We start from the raw sequence: 21,513 nt of genomic DNA on the forward strand, positions 1-21,513 counted from the left end.
TAAATATTAGAATTATTTCTTTTTTTTGGCTTTTTTTGGGTCACACCGGGCAATGCTCAAGGGTTACGCTGGGAATCAAACCCAGGTTGGCTGCGTGCAAGGAAATGCCCTCCCCGCAGTACTATAGCTCCAGCCCCCAAATATTAGAATTCTAATCAATATTCTGCTCTTATTTGCTGAAACTGTTTAACAGAGCTAGGAGACTTCCACATGCTAGAAACTTCCACCCACTCACTTCAGGGCTGTCCCTGGCAGGAAAACCAAGGCAAAGCCCAGGTCAAAGTGGAGCCAAGGAGGTTTTTAGTGGCATCATTTGCCACGGCATTCCTGTGCCCTCCTGTGGCCACTGGAGTGCAGTGCAACTGTAGGCCATGATCACCAGAAGGGGGCCAGAGGTGGGAGGGACAGTACAGGGGGAGGGCATTTTCAGCTGACCTGGGTTCAATTCCTAGTATCCCATATGGTCCCCAGAGAACCCCCCAGGAGTAATTCCTGAGCATCGTGGGATGTAACCCAACACCCCCCGCCCAACCCACAAACCACCTCCTGGGACCTCACCTGGCAACCGTATATAGTAGGACTACATAAGAAAAGAACATTTACCAAAAAAATTTGTTTTCCCTCAATGCTCCCCCAAGAAATGAACAGTTAGAAGAATTTCATTCTCCACCCTGAAGCCTGCCTGGTCTGCATCTCAACCTGAGATGTGGACTCCTGGCCTTTCACTCTCTGGTAAAGCGTGTATTTGATCCTGAATACACAGCACCCTCCCTTACATCCCTCTAAGTGAATCTCCTGAAATACCACAGCTCTACTACACGCATCTCTCTCTCTCTCTCTCTCTCTCTCTCTCTCTCTCTCTCTCTCTCTCTCTCTCTCTCTCTCTCTCTCTCCCTCCCTCCCTCCCTCTCTCTCTCTCTCTCTCCTCTCTCTCTCTCTCCTCCCCCTCTCTCCCCCCCCCTCTCTCTGTAATGCATCTGCCACAGAATGAGGTCAACACCTAGAAAAGTTTCAAATAGAAATGGATTCCCTCACCTTGAGCCCTCATATCTCCCGTTCCTCTCATATTCAGTTGGAAGCCTCAAGGAATAGAATGGAGAAGCAGAGAGAAGTGGGAAAGAGAAAAGAAATTTTATACAGAGTCCACGGCACAAGGTCAACACAACATGAGGAATGGACACCCCAGTGCTCTAGCACCCGCCGAGCACCACTGCCGCTCCGTACACTGGTCTGCAGCCCCCGCACACAGACCGCCTGTGCTGGGCATTATTTCAGGTTTCCAGGCACTCGCTGAAGTATATGTGCTTCAGTTAAAAGGACCGTTGAATGCTACAATTGCAAAATTTTCTGTGTAAGGAGAAATTTGGCAACTGGGAAGATTAGAAAATAATCACGGGCCAGAGATGCAGCTTGGTGGCAAAACTGCTGCTCTGTTGGGGCTGGAGCAATAGCACAGCGGGGAGGGCGTTTGCCTTGTACGCGGCGACCCGGGTTCCATTCCCAGCATCCCATGTGGCCCCCCAAGCACCTCCAGGAGTAATTAAAAAAACAACAACAACAACAACAATAAAAAACTGCTGCTCTGCATATAGTGAGGTCCTGGGTTCGATGCTAGGCACTGAAAAAACCAAAACTCGCCCAAGAAACACAAAATGAAAGGCAAGAGTGGAATTTTTTCAGGAGAAAGCATTCTTCCTCGCTTTCCAGAGGAGCTCACTCAGTGACTCAGCGGTGAGTGGTGATACTGGCAGTGTCCACACTGCCAACGTGCTGCTCCCTATGCGCACGGACCGGCAAAATGATACAGCAGGTAGGGTTCACGCCTCGCCGACCTGCTCTATCTCTGGCACCATGTACGGTCCTCCAAGCCCACCAGAGTGATCCCTGAACACGGAGCCACAAGGAACACCCGAGCTCCTCCAGATGTGCCCCTCTTCCAAAGTAATCATCTGGTAAAAATTAATATATTATAAAGCTTTAATTAAAACAGAAAAAATAATGCTTTCTTCAGTCATTGGTAGAAAATCAGTTTTGTTTCTATGGGGGGGGACAGGCTCAGTGCTGCTCAAGGGATACCCTTGGTTTAGTGCTCCAGGGCCCATGTGATGCTAGGGATGGAACCCGGGCACCGAGCTTACAAAGCATGTGCTTTAGTCCACTGAGCTCTCTCTGGCCCAAACAGTGAGTCTGAAGCAAGCAGAATACTATTTACTCTCCAGATATCCCTGTTATGCAGCTGTCTAGACCCAGATCTCTGAAGAAACAATTATGGAGGGAGAAATAGTACAGCAGGCAGGACGGGCAGAATGTTTGCCTTGCACCCTGGCAGACTGGGGTTCCATCTCCGGCATCCTCATGGCCCGGAGCCCTGCCAGGAGTGACCCCTGCACGAAGAGCCAGATGTAAGTTCTGAGTACCGCTAGGTGTGGCCCAAAAAGCAACAACAAAAATAAATCAAACAAAAAAGCCCCCAAGCCCAAAACCACCAAAAGCATTAATAAAATACTCAAGACAAAAAACAGGGCAACCAAATAAGGCTGTAGGTTGATACTCTATATTTTTCTACATCAGAACACTGACTAAATTCCTTTCAAATTTAAAGTCTAGCATTCCTAGTCCAAACTTGGGGAGGTGGGGGTCAGGGAAGACAACACAATTGACACTTACCTTTTGCATGCTTGAGGCTAATCATTAATTGTACATGTTATTGAACATCTCATTCTTCAAACAGGAGCATGCTAAGTGTTATTAGTATGAAGACAGAATTATTTGGATGCTAAATAATTCTACCAAAGAAAGAAAATGCACAGAGCATGCGTAGGCCTGTTATGTGGGCGCCACCCTCTCTTCAAAAATGCCTAATGGCGTTAATCTATTTCTTTCCAATTTCCTTTCAAAGACATAAGTATTTAGTTCTCAGCAGAAAGTTTAGTTTTTAGAGGGAAAAAAAAAAAAAAAAGGCTAGAAAGCCAAACCTGATGTTAATTGCAGGAGCCATTTGGGAGTGAGGATTTGAGAAAAAAACAAAAAACAAAAAAACAAAAAAAATCAAAAACGTGTATATATAAATCCTACCTTTTGATAAACCTGAATGACATGTTTCTAAAAGAAATTAAGTCAAAGAAAAAAATTAACAAAAGTGACTTGCATAGATGTATAAATTAAATAGAAAATCTAGTTAATTATAGAAAGCAGAATAACCAAACAGGGCTCCTATTCTGTCTAATCAATAACAGTGACATACATGAAAAAGTAAAATTAAGTATATTTGTACAAAACAATCATCAGTAAATATTGACATTAAATGTAATTAAATTTGTTAATAAAATTCAACATCTTATGTTAAAGAAATGACAAGTTGTTTGCAATGCACTCATAAAATAGCATTTTTCATTCTTTAGAATACTTATGGACAAAAATCTCTCCTGCTTGTACATAAACAATACAAGATTTATTATTAGAATATTTAACCATTAAAAAAATCATCAATTATTCCAGAAGTTACCATGGGTTAAAATGAAGTAGACTTCTCAAAATTAATCGAAAATTAATGACAAGTAACAGTGGGGTCTTTGATTTTTATGTTTCATGCAAGCAGCTAGAAGCTGCCTTTAAAGCAAGTGACTGCTTGTTAAAAAAATTTGAGCTACTTAGATTGTATTTAGCAGAATCTGAAAAAGAAATTCTGAACCATGAATTGAATTTGTATGAGTAGGAACTGCATTCCGGGGCAAGTATATGCTTGATTGTCAAACTATTTCTTTGTTGAGAGAAGAGGGAGGCCCTGTGGCTGCTGGTGGCTCACTGCTGATTCCTGGCTCTGTGCTTAGGGCCAGCTATTTCCTAAGTGCAGATTTTGTGATTGTTATTTTAACTGTCACTAGTGGTGGCAGGAATTGAACTGAAGTTCCAGCAAGCACACAGCATGTGCTTTTACACCCTAACTCTGGATTCTGTGACTGGGAAGGGTACTCGTATGTAGTTGTTGAGTGATTGAATTACTAAGCTTCTTGGGTTTTTTTCCCTAATCTGAGATGACTTTTCACTGCTTCAAGAATTTTTTGGGGGGTTTGGAGGAGGTGGCGGCTGGGTCACACTCAGCAAAGCTAAGGGTTTACCTCTGGCTCTATACTCAGGGACCATATGGGGTATTAGAAATTGAAGCCAGGTCAGTCGCAGGCAAGACAAATGTCATACTGTAGTATCTCTCTGGCCCGGAAAATTTTATAAATAAACACTAAATATTATTTAAAAGACAACTTTAGTTGAAACTTGTTAAGACGTCATTAAAATAAGCACATTCATTTCTAAATATTCTACCTGAACAAATTAAGTTTTGGGTCAAAGGCCATGGGAATGCTTTCTAGTTTAGGCACGAAGTGGAAGGTTTGGGTCTCTGGGCCACAACTGGCAGTGCCAGATTTACTCCTGCCTCCATGTTCAGGGATCACTGAGGAGGTGCTAGGGGAACCATACATGGTACCAGGATAGAAGTGGGGCCAGCCATGTGCTGGGCAAGGCACATGCCCAATGCTCTGGACTTTCAGCCCCTAAGGACATTTCTCTGACCTCAGTCCCAGGTACCGAGATGCTAGAAGAATGAGGCCCCTACACCTGGAGCAGTGTGGGTGAATCTCAACGAGAGCGAGAATCTGTACCTGTCGGCCTCCAGCCTCTGGGAAACTTCGGAAATGTGCAGAGAAGGCAAAATGAGGCCGCAGGACGGGAAAGGTTGATCTGACAGCAAAGGTCTCTCTCTGGTGGCAGAAGGCACAGCTCTCCGACAAAATGTTATGCTGAGCAGAGCTGGCCCTCCCAGTCCACAATCACGGGACATCTGCTCTGCAGCCTCCCGGGTGCAAACACCTCTCAAGCAGGACAGCAGGAACTCTGGCAACTACTGCTGGGGGTGATAGGCCTGACAGCCAAGGGGCAATGAATCTAATCTGCTTAGGTGCGGGAGCCCAGCAGTGCCAGAGGCCCACGGCGCGCCGTGCAGCGCTGCAGATCAGAGCCAGGGCGGCACGCAGAGCACGTGTTCCTCTCCCACCCCTGAACTGCATTCCCACAACTGTTCTCAGGGGAAACTGGCTCTCTCTGAAGATTAATAAAAAGCAAAACTTACAGACCACAGTTTTTGCAAGGTTTGTTAAACCTATAATAATTTAGAAGTGGAAATTTTAAAATAAGATGATGTTTAGAAACCTGCTTTCATCCAAACGCCAGAATGACAGTGAATTAGCAACTTCAGAACCCAGGCCGTGCGCCAAGGGGAGAGGAGACAACTTTGAGACCCTTTAAGCCGGAGCAAGCGTTCAGTAAATAGTTGCTGTATTTTTTTTTTTTTTTTGGCTTTTTGGGTCACACCTGGCGATGCACAGGGTTACTCCTGGCTCTGCACTCAGGAATTACTCCTGGCAATGCTCAGGGGACCATATAGGACGCTGGGAATCGAACCCGGGTCGGCCGGGTTTCGAACCCGGGTTCGAAACTCAAGGCAAATGCCCTACCCGCTGTGCTATTGCTCCAGCCCCAATTGCTGTATTTTTATATTACGAAGATGACCCAAAAAGAGCACAAAGGTGACAAATTCAAGAATTTTAATGGTGTGAAAAGTTTTATTGAAAGAGTCCGAGACCAGTGTCTGGCCAGTTCCAAGAGGTGCAACTCCATTCCTCCGTGTGTGGGCTCAGAGGGCAAAACCCCCACTGTGCGGAAGGCCAAGGGATGAACTACCACTCAGGATGCAGAGCGGCTGATGTTTTGGCTTTAGCCTCGTCCTGAGGGAAGGAGCCCGAGAACAGAGAAGGTAGGGCTAGGCCTTGGGACAACCATAAAGGAAAGAAATATTCTGAGGGTCACTAAACTCTTAAGTTGTCTCTCACAGGGCACAAACTGGTGCCCCCAACCTGGCAGGGCCATTTAGTCCATTCTGTTCTTCTTTGCAGTCTGGCAGGGGAGTCCCAGCACAGCGGCTGAGAAAAAAATGAAAGGGTAGGCTAAAACCCCGACTCCTCTCCGACTCTGGGTCAGTGCAAACGGTGGCCAAAGTCCCCGCTGGCCCTGAGTCAATATCCTTGCAACAGTTAGTTTAGGAAAAGAGGGTTTAATTAAGACTTATCTATGTTTTAGATAAACATAAATTAAATTACGGGTGAAATAAAGGAGATGAAAAAATGGAATTTAACTTACATGTAAAAGAAAAGGGCAAAAACAGAGCTGGAGGTTAAAGGGTCACAGGAAGGGAGGACAGAGAAACAGGACATCGATGATTTCACACTTAGATGACTGTCCCATGGTGGGGTTTTGTCAGCAAGATACAGGTGGCGAACAAGAATCTGCAACAGGCAAACTGTTCGATGCTTTCACACTGCCCAGTAGATTCCAACCTTTCCTCACTTGCTGACTAGCGGCTGTTGCTGTGTTTGGCTTCATTCTTCTGGGTCACAACCAGTGCAGGAGCACTGCATGGTGCGAGCAAGGGATGAAGCCGGGCTCTGAAACTCAAACTCTGCTCCAGCACAGCTCATTTCCCCACACCAACTACTAGCTGCTGAAAAACTCTCAGTCAATGGCATTAACTCTCTCAGGACCGCCAAGGCTGTAGACGACCATGGCAGTAGTAGACGACCATGGTCCCAATGATGCCCAGAGAGTCTCCCACTTCAGTGGGTTTCCAGTTGTGGTTCTGCTAAAGGCACATTTGACTTCTTGCCATAGTGGCAAAGCGACACATTCTCTTTTCCCTCTGACCGCAGCCAATATTTCTAGATTTGTGAAACTTCCAGTCTGATCAGTGAAGCTCAAGTACCTCCTAAGGATTTGAGAGCACTTGACATTCAGTGGGACACTTTACAAAGCTTCTATGAAACTGGAGGCCAGTTTCGTTCTGAGAAAACAAGGGATTTCATCTCTAAGATGTTAAACTGATAAAGTGCCTTGTTCTCAGTATAGTTTACTGAATCCATGAAGGGAAGAATTCCAAGATATGGATGCTAAGAACAGTGAAGGACAATGAAGTGAAGTGTCTCTCCCCTCTCACTGACACTGGACCTAGGTTTCCTAAAATGAACGAACATGTGCACACAGGTGTGTGATCCAATGCTAATGGAAGAATAAAAGACTGTGAAGCGCTAAAGAAATGTTGTGCTGTGAACTCAAATCTTGTTTTTTCTTTTTGGGGAGGCTGGAGAGGTAGTCCAGTCCATGCCAGGCACATGCTCTACCACTGGGCTACACACCCCTATTCTGAACTCTGGAATTTCTACTCTGTATGGTTGATTTGTGTGTGGTGGCTGGGGGGTGGGGGGCACTGGGATTTTGGACTACACTTGGCTGTGCTCAGGACTTAGTCCTCGCTCTGCATTCAGGAATCACTTTCAGCAGGTTTGGGGGACCATATGGGGTTCTGAGGATCAAACCCGGGTCAGCTGTGTTCAAGGCAAACGCCCTGCCCACTGTACCATCACGCTTCTATACAATTTTAAACATCAATCTTTAAATCAAAAACTGAAATGCTAAAGACAAAATGAAAAGCATCTGGTCACAACTTATCACAACAGAGAAGACGAGAAGACGATCTCTCGGTTTGTTCCAAACAACCAGCACGCCCAGGACTTACCTCCTCGTGAGTTTTGAAGTCAATTTACTAAAAAGATTAGTGGAGCCTCGGCTTCTAGCCTGTGACAGGGGTGTGGCTTCGTGGGAGAGGCTGGGTGAGGCAGGTGGGCCATTGTATGTGGCAGTTCGCCGCTCCCGGGGCTGGCCGTGGAAAGTGCTGCGGTTGACAGTGCCTCTTGGGAAGCGACTTCGGTCCGGGGTCGCTGCACTGCTAATACTGTGTGTCGAAGCAACAGGAGTTCTCTGATCAGGAATCGCGCTAGAAGATCAGGAAACAAACTCTCACATCTTTGTTCAGAAAATCCTGGCTTTGTGGCAAACAAGGCACACAAAACCTTATAGTTACAATGTACCTTCACAATGTGCAAAACCCAGTTTTAATAAATCCAGATTCCAGGGGATTTTACAGGACATAAGGAGCAAAAGCTAAATTCAATGGGAAAGGGCACCAAAAGAATAGAATGTAACGGGAGCAGCCTCGGCGTTTAAGAGAACAGCACACAGATAGTTTCAGGGACAAGACTAATGCAGAGAGGTTCTAAGACAATGACTAACTTAAGCTTTATTCCCTTTGCTTCCCTCTCAAATAGGTTACATGCAGACAACCTTGCCAATACATAATAAAGGCTATGCAGGTGACACTGAAGAAGAGGCAACAAAAGTTTTGGAAGCACAGAAATGGCGTAAGTATCGTCAAATTCCACATGCCAAAAGGAACTTGGGGAGAAGGCATTTTTCGCAGTCTCTGTAGTAGGCAAAAGCATGAAGACACACAGACAACCAAGGACACCAGGAGACAGGATGTGCTCAACTGAAACCACAAACGGGACACTGTGTAGACAAAATCGTGGATCATAAATCCACAGCACGAAATTAAGAAGCAGTGGGGATACACATTAGTTTCACAAGGAATGTGTTTTTCTTACATAGCCTTGAAGTTATCTCCTTCACTGTCTATTGGAGGTAACATCATCTTGGGGTGCCCAGAGGCTGACATGGACATCGACTTCTGATGTCTCAGCCGACAGGTGGAAGATGTGGAACAAACTGAGGCAGGGCTAGCTGCGTAAGCGAACATTTCTGTCAGGCTGGGAGGGGGTTTGGGTGCAGGCAGAGGCAGAAACAACAGTGTGATGGACCAGTAACAAAAGAGCAGCCTCTTGTTTAAACACATACCATCCTCCCCAAACCATTTCATTTTTGTCAAAGAACAAAAATCTTAAACTTGTTTGGGGATTCTGCAGCAACAGCAAAACTGTAGTTTCATTTTCCAAACAACAAAGTTTATTACATTAAAAGAAAAGAACATCTAACATATCTGAATATTTGATATGTGAGGCAGATGATGCCTTCTAAGCTACAAAATATATCCTTATCCTAAGCAATGTCTCTAATGAATTTCATGTGGTAAAGCACTGTGCTCTCAACTTCCGCCCACAATGACATATTTTTAATTAATGAAATTAAATATATAATGACCAGTTTTATTCATTTATTGACTTTTTGGGGCTGGGCCCGGCGATGCTCAGGGGTTCCTGGCTCTGCACTCAGGAATTACTGCTGGCGGTACACAGACGGACCATATAAGATGCCAGGGACCTGACCTAGGTGGGCCGTGTGCAAGGCAAACAAGCTACCCACTGTATTATCTCACTCTGTCCCCAGTAACCAGTTTTATTTTTTACCAAATACCTGGCAAAACCTAAATATTGCAAGTTGTGTAAACAGAGTTAGAAGCTTTCTATTAAAGCATAATCACTTCTTTATAACCTATGGTCTAAATTCCTACAGGCCTCCTTTTCAAGGCACTGAGAGCAAACTGCAGACAGTAGCAGAGGCTGCAGGCATGCACACACCCAGAGCCAAACCGCCCACAGGCCTTTCTCATCTCACAACTATAGCGCACTCTTCAAGTTGGACAGGGTGCATTTAGAATACTAAAGGTGCAATTTCTTTACCCAAGGCTAATCAGGGAATTGGAATTCTAATTACTGACCTTTTGTGCCACACCTGGCAGTATTCAGGGGGCCATGTGAGATGCCACAGCCGAAGCTTGCTTGGGCGAGTACAAGGCAAGCACCATACCCACTGTACTAACACTCCAGCCCCAATTCATAACATTTTATAAAAGCAATTTCCAGGCTTGAAACCTAGAAAGCATCAAGCCCTTCTCCTGGGGCTGGAAATGGAAGACAAACGTATCCGCTTCCTGACGGTGCTTCCATTCACTGTGCTTTCCTGCCCGGGTCCTCACCTGTCCGCTGGCCTTCCTCCACACAGCTGCCTACCAGCCCTTCCCTGTTTAAAATCTTTCGGAAGCACACTGAAGCTGCAGAGATACACGCAAACCCCTCACCCACAACCACAGAGCACTCTCGGGCCCGTTAACTCCCCCCAGTATCTTTACTCTTCATTTATTTTTGCAGGGAGGGGGCGCACTAACGATGTGCAGGAGACTATATGGGATGCTGGGGAGCGAACCTACCTGCAGCACTAGCTCTCTGACCCTACTTTATTCTTCTCAGAATTGATCTTTCTGGTCATCCTATGTATGTGCCCTGGTCTTGTACAAAATAAAAATCACTTCGAAGAGCTATTCTTTGTGCCTGGAGAGGAGGCATTGCTTTATTTTCATCAAAATTCACAAACTAGTTCAAAAGTATGTATGCCCACCTTTGTTCACTGCAGTGCTATTGTCTTGTACATTTTTTAATTTTTTGGTTTTTGGGCCATACCCAATGGTGCTCAGGGATCACTCCTGGCAGGTCATGAGGGACGTATGACATGCCGGGATGGAACCTGGGTCAACCACGTCAAGGCGAGTGCCGTATCTGCTGTACTCTCACTGGCCCCTGCAGTCCGAATAGCCAAGCCTGGAAACATCCCCGTCTGGCTAGAGAAGCAATCTTGCCTTTTCTTACAACAGGAATCAAATCTGAATGGTGTCCGTGCCAAGTGAAATAAACCAGGAGAGAGACAAATATCAGATTAACTTGTTCTTTTTACTCGGAAAAAAAAAAACCAAAGCTGAGCTAGAGAGACAGCACAAGAGTATGGCACTTGCCTTGCACGTGGCTGACCAGGGTTCGATCCCTGGTATCTTCCATGGTCACCCAAGTACCTTCAGGAATAACTCCTGAGCACAGAGCCAGGAATAATCCCTGACATAGCCGGATGCAGCCACAGAACAAAACAAACAAAAAGGAACAAAGCCAGGAAAGGGACCATGTTCAATGAAAATAAACCTGCACACAGCCGGTGGAACAGAGGCTACCGAAGTGGGGGGAAGTAGGAAGGTTGGTTCTCAGACACTGCTGGAGGATGTAGCGAACCCCTAAGCCATATAAAATCAACAGCCTTATAAACTAACTCTACAACTTAAAAATAAATTATAAGGGGGCTGGAGTGATAGCACAGCGGGTAGGGCGTTTGCCTTGCACGCGGCCAACCTGGGTTCAATTCCCAGCATCCCATGGTCCCCTAAGCACCGCCAGGGGTGATTCCTGAGGGCAGAGACAGGAGTAACCCCTGTGCATTACCAGGTGTGACCAAAAAAGAAAAAATAAATAAATAAATAAATTATAAGATTAAAAAAAAAAAAGTCTGGTGAAATTAGGGGCTAGAGAGATAGTAAAGCAGGCAAACCTGGGCTCAATCTCTGGCATCCTACACGGTCCCCTAGGAACCTCCAGAAATAACTCTGAGCACAGCCAGGTGTGGCCTAGCTCCCCACCCCCCCCCAAAAGTTGTTACATCCATTTACAGTCTTATTGTGAAAATATATGTAAGCTCTCTCAACGATTAGCTTTCCCAAACATGAAAACACATCACTCTTGTTCTCTCTTTCCAGTCTAATGTTTTATAAAAAAATAATACAACTTTTTTTGTGCCTTATTATTTATTCAGAAAAGGTTAAGGACCAAAAGACTTTATCTCCCAACCCACCATCAGCTGCCATCTTCCTGTCCCACTTCAGAACTAGGCCCTATACATGTGGGACAAAACAAGAGCAGGAGGGAGGCCCGGGTGAGCCGAGCCAGGAGAGGATTATTCTCTCAGCATGCCCAGCAGGAAGATGCTTCAGCCCCTTCAGTTACATTGTTCTCTGTTCACATTTTAATAGTTCTGGTGGACAAAAGAAGTAGTATTTTGTTTTTTGGGCCATCCATGGCAGTGGTGGGGGTTACTCCTGGCTCAGTGCTCCCTGAAGTGCTTGGAGACCATGCAATGTTGGGGAATAGAGGTTGCTATCATTCCCCAGCACCACATGGTTCCTCCAGGGGAAAGATGCATTTCAGCTCTTTGAGCTATCTCTATAGAACCCCAGAGTCCATTTTAAATAGTAACTTCTGGAGCCAAAGAGATAGTACAGTGGGTAGGGTGCTTGCCTTGCACAGGACTGACCTGGGTTTGATCCTTAGCAGACCATATGGTCCCCTGAAACTGCCAGGAGTGACCTCTGAGCTCAGATCCAGGAGTAAGCTCAGGGCCACAACCAGCTATACTTAGGACTTATTCCTGTCTCTGCACTCAGGGATTACTCCTGGTGTGTTCAGGGTGGGCCCAGGAGACTATGTGATGCTGGGGATTGAACCGAGTCAGCGTGTGTAAGCTAAGTGCCTTGCCTGCCATACTACCTCTTTGACGTCTAGATTTGTGTGTATTTTTAGAAATTGTGGGTGTGTTTGGGGTCACTCCTGGCAGCACTCAGCCCCTGGTTTCTAGGGATCAGACTCTGGGGCTTGGACACGATGCATATGTACTCTATGCTTAGCACGGTCCCCAGTCTCTACACTAGCTCACAGTTCTCACTGGCCATCTCATCAGTTATTCTCATACTGGAACACTGTATAGACAGATAAAAAGAAACAGCCCAACACAGGAAAGGTTAAAAATAGAAATGTTAGTTTTTCAGCAGTTAGAATCAAATATCCTGAGTTCAACAGCATTTTAATTAAGGCATTCAAGATATGTAGAGCAGAGAGAAAAGCAACAATCAGGCTAAGAAACATCTGTGCATTCGAGAAGGTTCAGTGGATGTTCTTCTAAGACTCAGCGTCTGGGCCCAGGGAGCTGACCCACATGCTTTGTGCTCAGGTTCAATCATAGTACTGCGTGCTACCTAGGCAGCATACATGAACAAGCTGGGGGTAGCTCCGAGCCATTTCTAGGTATGCCCCAAAAACTAAAACCAGCCACCCCCAACATCAGAGTCAAACGGCTACTGAAAGGGTTAGAAAGTTACCATATTTAGTACCTCCACTCAAAGTAAAAACAAGACACTGTTCTCCCCGTTTTCCCAGTAACTTCCCACCATTCTCGATCCATCTGTCGGATGGAAAGCAAGCCTCTCAGCGTGCAGGAAAGGAGGGCACGCTCACAGCAGGCAGCACTCTACAGAGCCGGGGCCCAAGACTCTTCCGGGTGAGTTGAAGTCGGGGGCTGGGTATAAGCTCTGCATGCAAGAGCCCTGGATTCAATTAGGAGAATCACTTGGCCCCAAGCATCATGTAGTGTGTGCTCAACTCCCCAACCAAAACCAGAAAGGGAGTCTTAACTGTACGTGACAGCGTTGAGAAAGAGGATGTAATAGTTCAGTAATGTAGAGATCCGAGTTTTCTACCTGATCCTATTAAATCATTCTGAATTATATTTGATAAAGAAATTATACCAGAGAATAAACTTTTATAAATATATCAATCATTACTTGAAAACTACATAAGGTGAGCTGTTTTTCTACAGTTCTAAAAACTCTGAAGAATACTACTAGGATTTGTTTCTTTGCGGGGGCAGGGGGGACTGGCCGATGCCACGCCCCGTGGTGCTAGGAGCTTACCATTTTCCCTGTGCTCAGGGATTCTGGCAGGGCTCAAGGGTGTAACATAAGGGGTGGCAGGGACTGACTATGGGTCAGCTGCATACAAGGCAAGTGCCTTACTGGCTATACAATCACTCTGAAGCTGGGATGTATTCCTAAATCTTCACTCAATAACCAACATCAGAGCTGGAAGGATATACAGCGGGTAGGGAACTGGCCTTGCACATGGCTGTTCCTGGCACCCAATGTGGTCTCGAACTGGCCAGGAGGGATCCCTGAGAGCAAAGCCAGGAGTAAGCCCTGAGCACAGCAAGGTAAAGTCCAAAACCAAAATGCAAAACAAAACAAAAATTATCTTTTTTTTCTTTTCTTTTTGGGTCACACCCAGCGATGCACAGGGGTTACTCCTGACTCATGCACACAGGAATTACTCCTGGAGGTACTCAGGGGACCATATGGGATGCTGGGAATTGAACATGGGTCAGCTGCATGCAAGGCAAACGCCCTACCTGCTATGCTATCGCTCCAGCCCCAGTCATCATCATCTTTTTTTTTTTTTCTTTTTGGGTCACACCCAGCGATGCACAGGGGTGATTACTCCTGGCTCTGCACTCAGGAACTACCCATGGCGGTGCTCAGGGGACCATATGGGATGCTGGGAATTGAACCCGGGTAGGCCGCGTGCAAGGCAAACGCCCTACCCGCTGTGCTATCACTCCAGCCCTGGAGCAAATATTTTTTTTTTTGTTTTTGGGTCACACCCAGCGATGCACAGGGGTTACTCCTGGCTCTTCACTCAGGAATTACCCCTGGCGGTGCTCAAGGGACCATATGGGATGCTGGGATTAGAACCCGGGTCGGCCGCGTGCAAGGCAAACGCCCTACCCGCTGTGCTATCGCTCCAGCCCCAGGAGCAAATATTTTAAAGAAAGAAAGAAAAAAAGAGGGCCAGGTAGATAGTATGAGGATTAGAGGACTTGCCTTGTAGATGGTCAGATCCCAGTTTGATCCCCAGCACTGCATAGTCCCCCAAGCACTACTAGGAGACCACCCCCTCCCCGACCAATACAGTTGGGATCCCTAAGCACCAAGAATGGCCCAAATTCCTCCCCGTTTAAAAAAAAAAAAACAAAAAAACCCTCCCAAAAAAACAAAAAACGTGGGGCGGGAAAGTTATGCCAATCTGAGAAAAGCATTTTACAATGGGACTATATTACCCATCTCAGCTCTTCTCTCTTCCTCTCTCCTCCCAGACTAACTTATACCATGATCTTACCTACTCAATCACACCATTTCTGATGACCATAAAATTTCTAATTTTGCAATTCCAGAAGATTATTTGCAAGATACAACTCTTGTTATCAACCTATTACTCTGCTATAAGCTTCTCTGGTTGTTTTGTTTTTGGGCCACACTCAGATGCTCAGCGGTTAATCCTGACGCGCTGCTCTTGGGACCATAGAGAATGCTGGGGATCAAATTTGGGTCAGCTGCGGGGCTGGTGCAATAGCACAGCAGGTAGGGCATTTGCCTTGAGGCAGCCGACCCAGGTTCGATTCCCAGCATCCCATATGGTCCCCTGAGCACCGCCAGGAGTAATTCCTGAGTGCAGAGCCAGGAATAACCCCTGTGCATTGCCGAGTGTGACCTCCCCCCCCAAAAAAAAGGGTCAGCTATGTGCAAAGCTAGTGCCTTATCTGCTGTTCTATCTCTCCAGCCTCTGTTATGTTACTCCTGGTGGGCTTGGAAACCATGTGGTGTATCAGGGATCAAACTCGGGTTGGCTGCTAACAAGGCAAGTGTTTTAACCGCTGTACTCTCTCCAGGCCACAGTTATTAACATTTTACTAGCATTTTAAATCAACTTTATGTATGCTTGCTTCTCCACCAGAGAAAATTCTATCAGATTTCACTCTGCATTAAAAAAAAAAAAAGATATCCTTCTTTTTTGGTTTCTGAGCCACACCACGCCATGCTCAGGTCTCCAGGCAGTGTTCAGGGGACCAGGTGTGGGTCTTAATCCACTGTACGCTCTATCTGACCCTGCCGGGGACTCCAATGAAGCGTCCTTTCCTCTGGAAGCCATGTTCCTGGAAGGCTACTGAGCTGCCGCGCACATACCTGCCGTGCCTGGCCGCCATGCCTGGGCCCCATACCCCTAGAGCTGTGGCTCTTCTCTGGACAGACCCTTCCTTCCCCCTTCCAGTCTGCTCGAGCATTAATGCGCACAAAAGAATTTTAATTTCTCTACTGACTATTCCACAACTCAACTATGCCTTATTAGCTTCTTAAGAAAATCTTCCGGGGCTGGAGCGATAGCATAGCAGGTAGGGCGTTTGCCTTGCACGCAGCCAACCCGGGTTTGATTCCCAGCATCCCATAGGGTCCCCTGAGCACTGCAGGAATAATTCCTGAGTGCAGAGCCAGGAGTAGCCCCTGTGCATTGCCAGGTGTGATTCAAAAAGAAAAAAAAAAAATCTTCCAATCACACAAAGACCGGAGGATTAACTCTGGACAAAGGGAGAAACTGAAATTGTTTTGCTAACAGCATTCAAATTGTTGAATAACCAGTAGAAAATACTTACCATTATTTGAATTTTGTTTATGAAAAAATGGGAAATAACATGCTTCCAGTTTTCTCGCAAAACAATTTTTGTTGATTATTATTGCTTACCTGTTTTCTTTGCCGTTCTGGATCACCGAATGCCTGTCAGCGGTAGTTCTTTCACTGCATACATAGGTGTTCCGTCTTGTCATTCCACCTGAAGCAGTATTGCTCTAAAAAACAACAGCACCTATCACACTAAGTCTGAGTGTGTGTTCGTGTGTATGGAAAGGTTTCCCCCGTGTCACTGGGGACCACCAGGGTTATATGCAGTGGTGCTGTAGAGGCCATCTGGTGCTGGGCCTGCGAGGCCTGTGTTCCAGACCTCTGAGTCACACCCTTATGATCAAGGAAGTAAAAAATCTCCATCCACCTTAAATATCAAAAGTAGAGATGGGGGAAATGGTTCAAAGGGCTGGAGCACACTCTGTGTATCTGTCCTTGGCATCCCAGTATCGCTCTCTCACCCCCAAACCCATCAACAATACTGTCCAAAAGCCTCAGGAAAGAAACGAAGTGAATAATTTCAACCCTCTCTTTTGTCAGAAAGAATTAAAAATCGCTATGGTGGTGGCTCTGGTCTCCTCTTTAGTCACGCCAGTAGTGATCCCAGGGGACAGAGCCTCAATATTGCTGGGTGTGGCCTAAAAACAAATAAGCAAACAAATTAGAAATTAAAAAAAAATTTCCAGGGGCTGGAGTGATAGCACAGCGGGTAGGGCGTTTGCCTTGCACGCGGCCGACCCGGGTTCTAATCCCAGCATCCCATATGGTCCCCTGAGCACCGCCAGGGGTGATTCCTGAGTGCATGAGCCAGGAATGACCCCTGTGCATCGCCGGGTGTGACCCAAAAAGCAAAAAAAAAAAAAAAAAAAAATCCAAAAAGAATTCATGGATTACTTCAAAGTAGAAGACATCCACTCTAAATTTGTTCTGGGTCTCACACAGAAGTGCTCCACAACTCCCAGCTCTGTGCTGGGTTCTCCCCATGGTATTCGGTGGAGATCTGCTATCTCATGAACACCTTTGTAAAAAATAGCACTGTAGCACTGTTGTCCCGTTGTTCATCGATTTGCTCAAGCGGGCACCAGTAACGTCTCCATTGTGAGGCTTGTTGTTACTGTTTTTGGCATTATCGAATATGCCACGGGGAGCTTACCAGGCTCTGCCGTGTGGGTGGGTTACTCTTGGTAGCTCTAGAGGGGGACAGAAGAATCGAACCGGGGGTCAGCCGCAAACAAGGCAAACGCCCTACCCGCTGTGCTATCGCTACAGCCACCTTAGCGTACTATCATCATCATCATCATCATCATCATCATCATCATCATCATCATCACCACCACCAACACCACTTTTTTTTTTCTGTTTTGGGCCACACATGGCTGGGCTCAGGGCGCTATATGTGGTGCCAAGAGTTGAACCTGGGTTAGCCATGTACTACAAAGCGTTAGTCACTATATTATTTCTTCGATCCCATCATTTGGTTTATTTCCTGTTAGACTGTAAGGTCTTACTATCTCTTAGCATCTGATACAACCTGAAGTTCCAGAGAAGGTTGTGAAAAAAAGAGTAAGTGCCCTTGACATAAAGAATCTGATCGCTATCATTAAATTGTGGGGTGGGGGGGTTCAACAAGAAATCCCTTCCATTGCAGGGGGTAATCTCTAGAGCCAGTAGAGACAGATGAGGAAATAGTTGGACAAAGTCTACTCAATTTTCTAGTGCGAGGAACATTCTGCAGTCCAACACTTACACTGGGAGCAGTGGAACTTTTCTTGCGCTCAGGAATATCCGCCTTGTTGGGGTTACTTGCATTCCCAAGCATAGGGCTGGCTGGAGCAATTCCCTTTCCTCCAGCAGCACTGCTCCCTGATTTCCTGCAGGGAATTCCATCTTCTTTGAGGTCATTATCAGCAGTGCTGGTCTGACTTCTTTTCGGATATGCCACAACTGAAGGAAGAGTTGGTCCAGCTAAAACAAAGAATTAAGAATAAAACAAAGAATCCTTAAAGATGTTTTCCACTCCTATATTTTCCTTATGCAATAAATTCAAATTTGAAATGTCTCCTAACTTTTCCTTGGATTTCTTTTATTTTTATTTTTTGGGGGAGGACAAAGGTGGGCAATGACAGAGGACAGTCACACTCAGCAGTACTGAGGGCTTAATACCGGCTCTGTGCTTAAGGGAACCATGGGTGCAGGGACTGAATCCAATTTGGCACACAGAGTTCTATGTGATGTACTGTTGCTCTGGTCCGTGCTTGGATTTTTTTAAAGGTCACAGCCAGTGGCATTTAGGGACCACTCCTGGTTCAGTGATAGGGGTCGCTCCCAGTGGAGTTTTGGGATTAAATCCAGGGTTCCTGCATGCAAAGTATGCACTCAGCCTACTAACCCTCTGGCCTGAAATAACCTATACAGTTGTGACTTTAAAAGCATCTTCAGGGGCTGGAACGGTATCACAATAGGTAGTTGTTTGCCTTGTACATGGCCAACCCAGTTCGATCCCTGGCATCCCATATGGTCTCTTGAGCACTATCAAGAATAATTCCTGAATGCAGAGTCAGGAGGAATCCCTGAGCAGTGCCAGGTGTGGCCTGAAAACCAAAAATAAATAAAAGCATCTGCAGAGGTGGTACCCTACAGATACTTACCAAATTGATGCTCAGACATCATCTAGAGTATACTAGTTTGCCCAGTAACTCTGGATCACATATACCCTCCCCCATATTGTGTGTGCCGGGGCCACACCCGGAGCTTCATAGATCAAGACAAGCACTCTAATGCGGGTCACACCCAGCTCACATTCTTTTCAGTACAATATATGTCTCCACCTTTCTGAATAGCAAAATTCAGGCTTATGGGTGATGGTTTCTGGTTTATTTTGGTGTTAAGGGGACCTTGGCAGTGCCAGGGATGGAAGTGCAGCCGCCCACGTGTAAACAGTATGTGCTCTAGCCCTTTGAGCCAACTCTCAGGTCTCATGGATTATTCCTTTTGAGGCTTTGTCGTGAAGCATGTGCAATCTCTCAGGCCCAAATCTTGAATGACTTTAAAGCAGTCATAAGTGGGCTGGAATGATAGTATAGTGGGGAGGGCGTTTTCCTTGCATGCAGCCCACCCAGATTTGATAGCCGGCATCCCATGTGGTCCCCGGAGCACCACCAGGATTAATTCTTGACAGCAGAGCCAGGAGTAACCCCTGAGCATTGCTGGGTGTGGCCTCCCCCAAAATAAAGCAGTCATAATCTTTTTTTTTTTCTGCTTTTTTTTGGGGGGTCACACCTGGCGATGCACAGGGGTCATTCCTGGCTCTGCACTCAGGAATTACCCCTAGTGGTGCTCAGGGGACCATATGGGATGCTGGGAATCGAACCCCAGGTCGACCACGTGCAAGGCAAACGCCCTACCCGCTGTGCTATCGATCCAGCCCCAGTCATAATCTTTTATAAAAATCAAACTTTGAGATGACAGGTAGAAGACAGTATAAGCAGCGGAAAGAATGTTCTTCACTATAGCAACATACATGGATGAGGAAGGAGACAAAGATTCTGGACACAGCCCTGCCCCAAAGGAGTGTAAAATCAGCCCATGTGAATAACTAACCATGCACAATAAACAATTTGCAGACAGCAACACTGGAAATTTGGAGTTCAAAAACTTTCGGAAATCATTACAGTATCTAAAATATTCATCATATGTTATGGCCAAAGGTTATATTAATGAATTGAACCCAAACTCTCATTATTTGCTTGAAAAGGGAACAGACCTTATACTTTGCATCTATTTTAAAAAAGCAGAGGGCCAGAGTTAGTTCAATGTGCTAGTGAGCATGCTTTACATGCAGAATGTCCAGATTTAATCTGGAAATAAGGTCACCCTTGAGCAAACTATAAGCAGCCCGTGAACACTGTGGTGTGTGGTTCAGAAACAAAACAAAACAAAAAAGCAGAAGGGGGCTGGGATGACAGCTAACACTAGACACGACACACATGCCTTGTATGGCTGAGACTCTGGCTTAGCTCGCTGGCACTGGGCAGTGGAGGAAGGGCAGGAGGATATGGGCCAAAAATATGCTTCTTTGAAAAAAAAAGAAAGAAAAACTGGGGGTGGGCCACACTCAGGAGAGCTTGGTGAGTAACTCCAGTGCAGTGCCAGGGGCTCTGCACCGGGGCTCCCACGTGCACTCCAGCCTTTTGAAACCCTCATTAGTCTAGAAAAGCTACTTCTTGGGACAAAAATCTACAAGGCAAAAGATGTATTTGATACTGGGAAAAAATACACAATATTTAAATTTTTTCATGAAAAAGTAATAAAGCCTGGGGACCAGAGTGATAGTACACTCCATTTGACTTGCATGGCGAACCCAGGTCGACCCACGGCATCCAGTAAGGTCTGCAGCACCAAGAGTAACTCCTGAGTGCACAGCCAGGAGTAACTCCTGAGAATCTCTGGGTGTGACCAAAAAGCAAAACAAACAAACAACAATTAAGCCTCTGGTTGAAACATTTTTTTTTTTTTTTTTTTTTTTTGCTTTTTGGGTCACACCCGGCGATGCACAGGGGTCACTCCTGGCTCATGCACTCAGGAATCACCCCTGGCGGTGCTCAGGGGACCATATGGGATGCTGGGATTCGAACCCGGGTCGGCCGAGTGCAAGGCAAACGCCCTACCCGCTGTGCTATCACTCCAGCCCCCTGGTTGAAACATTTTAGCATATGAAACAAAGAATTACTCATTACTCAAACAGAGGTCACTATTTCTGTTAGTGTATATCTTGTATTTCAGTATGTCCAAGCAGCAAGAGGTAGGAAACAGAGGGAAAAACAAGAGAGTGAGACAAAAGCTTTTAAAAGCTGTTCTGAGCTAAAATATCAGAAATCCAAAACTGCGTGGCCGCTATTGTGGCCGCACAAGTTCAGTCTTCATTCTCAGCAATGAAAAGAAATTATTAAAATGATGCCTTCTCAGCAGGCCTGATTGTTGGGGGAAAATTCCAAACAATAATAGTGAGTTCTCTTTTGAAATATTGAATGCATTCAAAGTATAGAGAGAATAAAGTGAAGATCATTAGCTACTTAGGTGGGGGGTGGCCGGGAGGGGGGTATACTGGGGTTCTTGGTGGTGGAACTTGCACTGGTGAAGGGATGGGGGTTTAATCATTATATGACTGAGACTTAAACCTGAAAACTTTGTATTTTTTTCACAGTGATTCAATAAAATAAAAAGTTGCTCTACCTAAGGCTTGGTATCAATTGAATGTGGTTAACTAGACATCATATTTAGAGCCAATCTATAGGATAACATTGGTTTGTCCTTTTTGCTTTGCCACAGGGAGCTGAGGTTTATTGGGTTACTTCCATCACAGTGCTCCCATTCCTCTATGTTTATCTGTAACCTCTGATCTGCTTCCCCAACCAGCCAGTCACCTCTATCACCTAATCAGACTCTGTTACCTTGTAAACATTGT

At 45.8% G+C, this 21,513-nt stretch overlaps 1 protein-coding gene across 9 annotated transcripts in view; it reads right to left on the reverse strand.

Moving 5' to 3' along the window:
* The window catches only part of MARK3 (microtubule affinity regulating kinase 3), a 100,852-nt gene that overhangs the window by 3,006 nt on the left and 76,333 nt on the right, over window positions 1–21,513 (reverse strand). For 3 of the 9 annotated variants that reach the window (XM_055130116.1, XM_055130114.1, XM_055130123.1), the window contains exons 13-18: window positions 17,797–18,014; window positions 16,113–16,216; window positions 8,547–8,708; window positions 7,622–7,879; window positions 3,076–3,102; window positions 1,036–1,080 (exon numbers count right to left, since the gene is read on the reverse strand). In XM_055130116.1, coding sequence (XP_054986091.1) covers window positions 1,036–1,080; window positions 3,076–3,102; window positions 7,622–7,879; window positions 8,547–8,708; window positions 16,113–16,216; window positions 17,797–18,014 — 814 coding nt within the window. The remainder of the gene's footprint in view (window positions 1–1,035; window positions 1,081–3,075; window positions 3,103–7,621; window positions 7,880–8,546; window positions 8,709–16,112; window positions 16,217–17,796; window positions 18,015–21,513) is intronic. The other 6 variants (XM_055130122.1, XM_055130121.1, XM_055130119.1 and 3 more) reach the window with 5 other exon arrangements.

Source organism: Sorex araneus, chromosome 3 (genome assembly GCF_027595985.1).
Source record: "Sorex araneus isolate mSorAra2 chromosome 3, mSorAra2.pri, whole genome shotgun sequence".
In the NCBI taxonomy this organism is placed as follows: Eukaryota; Metazoa; Chordata; class Mammalia; order Eulipotyphla; family Soricidae; genus Sorex; species Sorex araneus.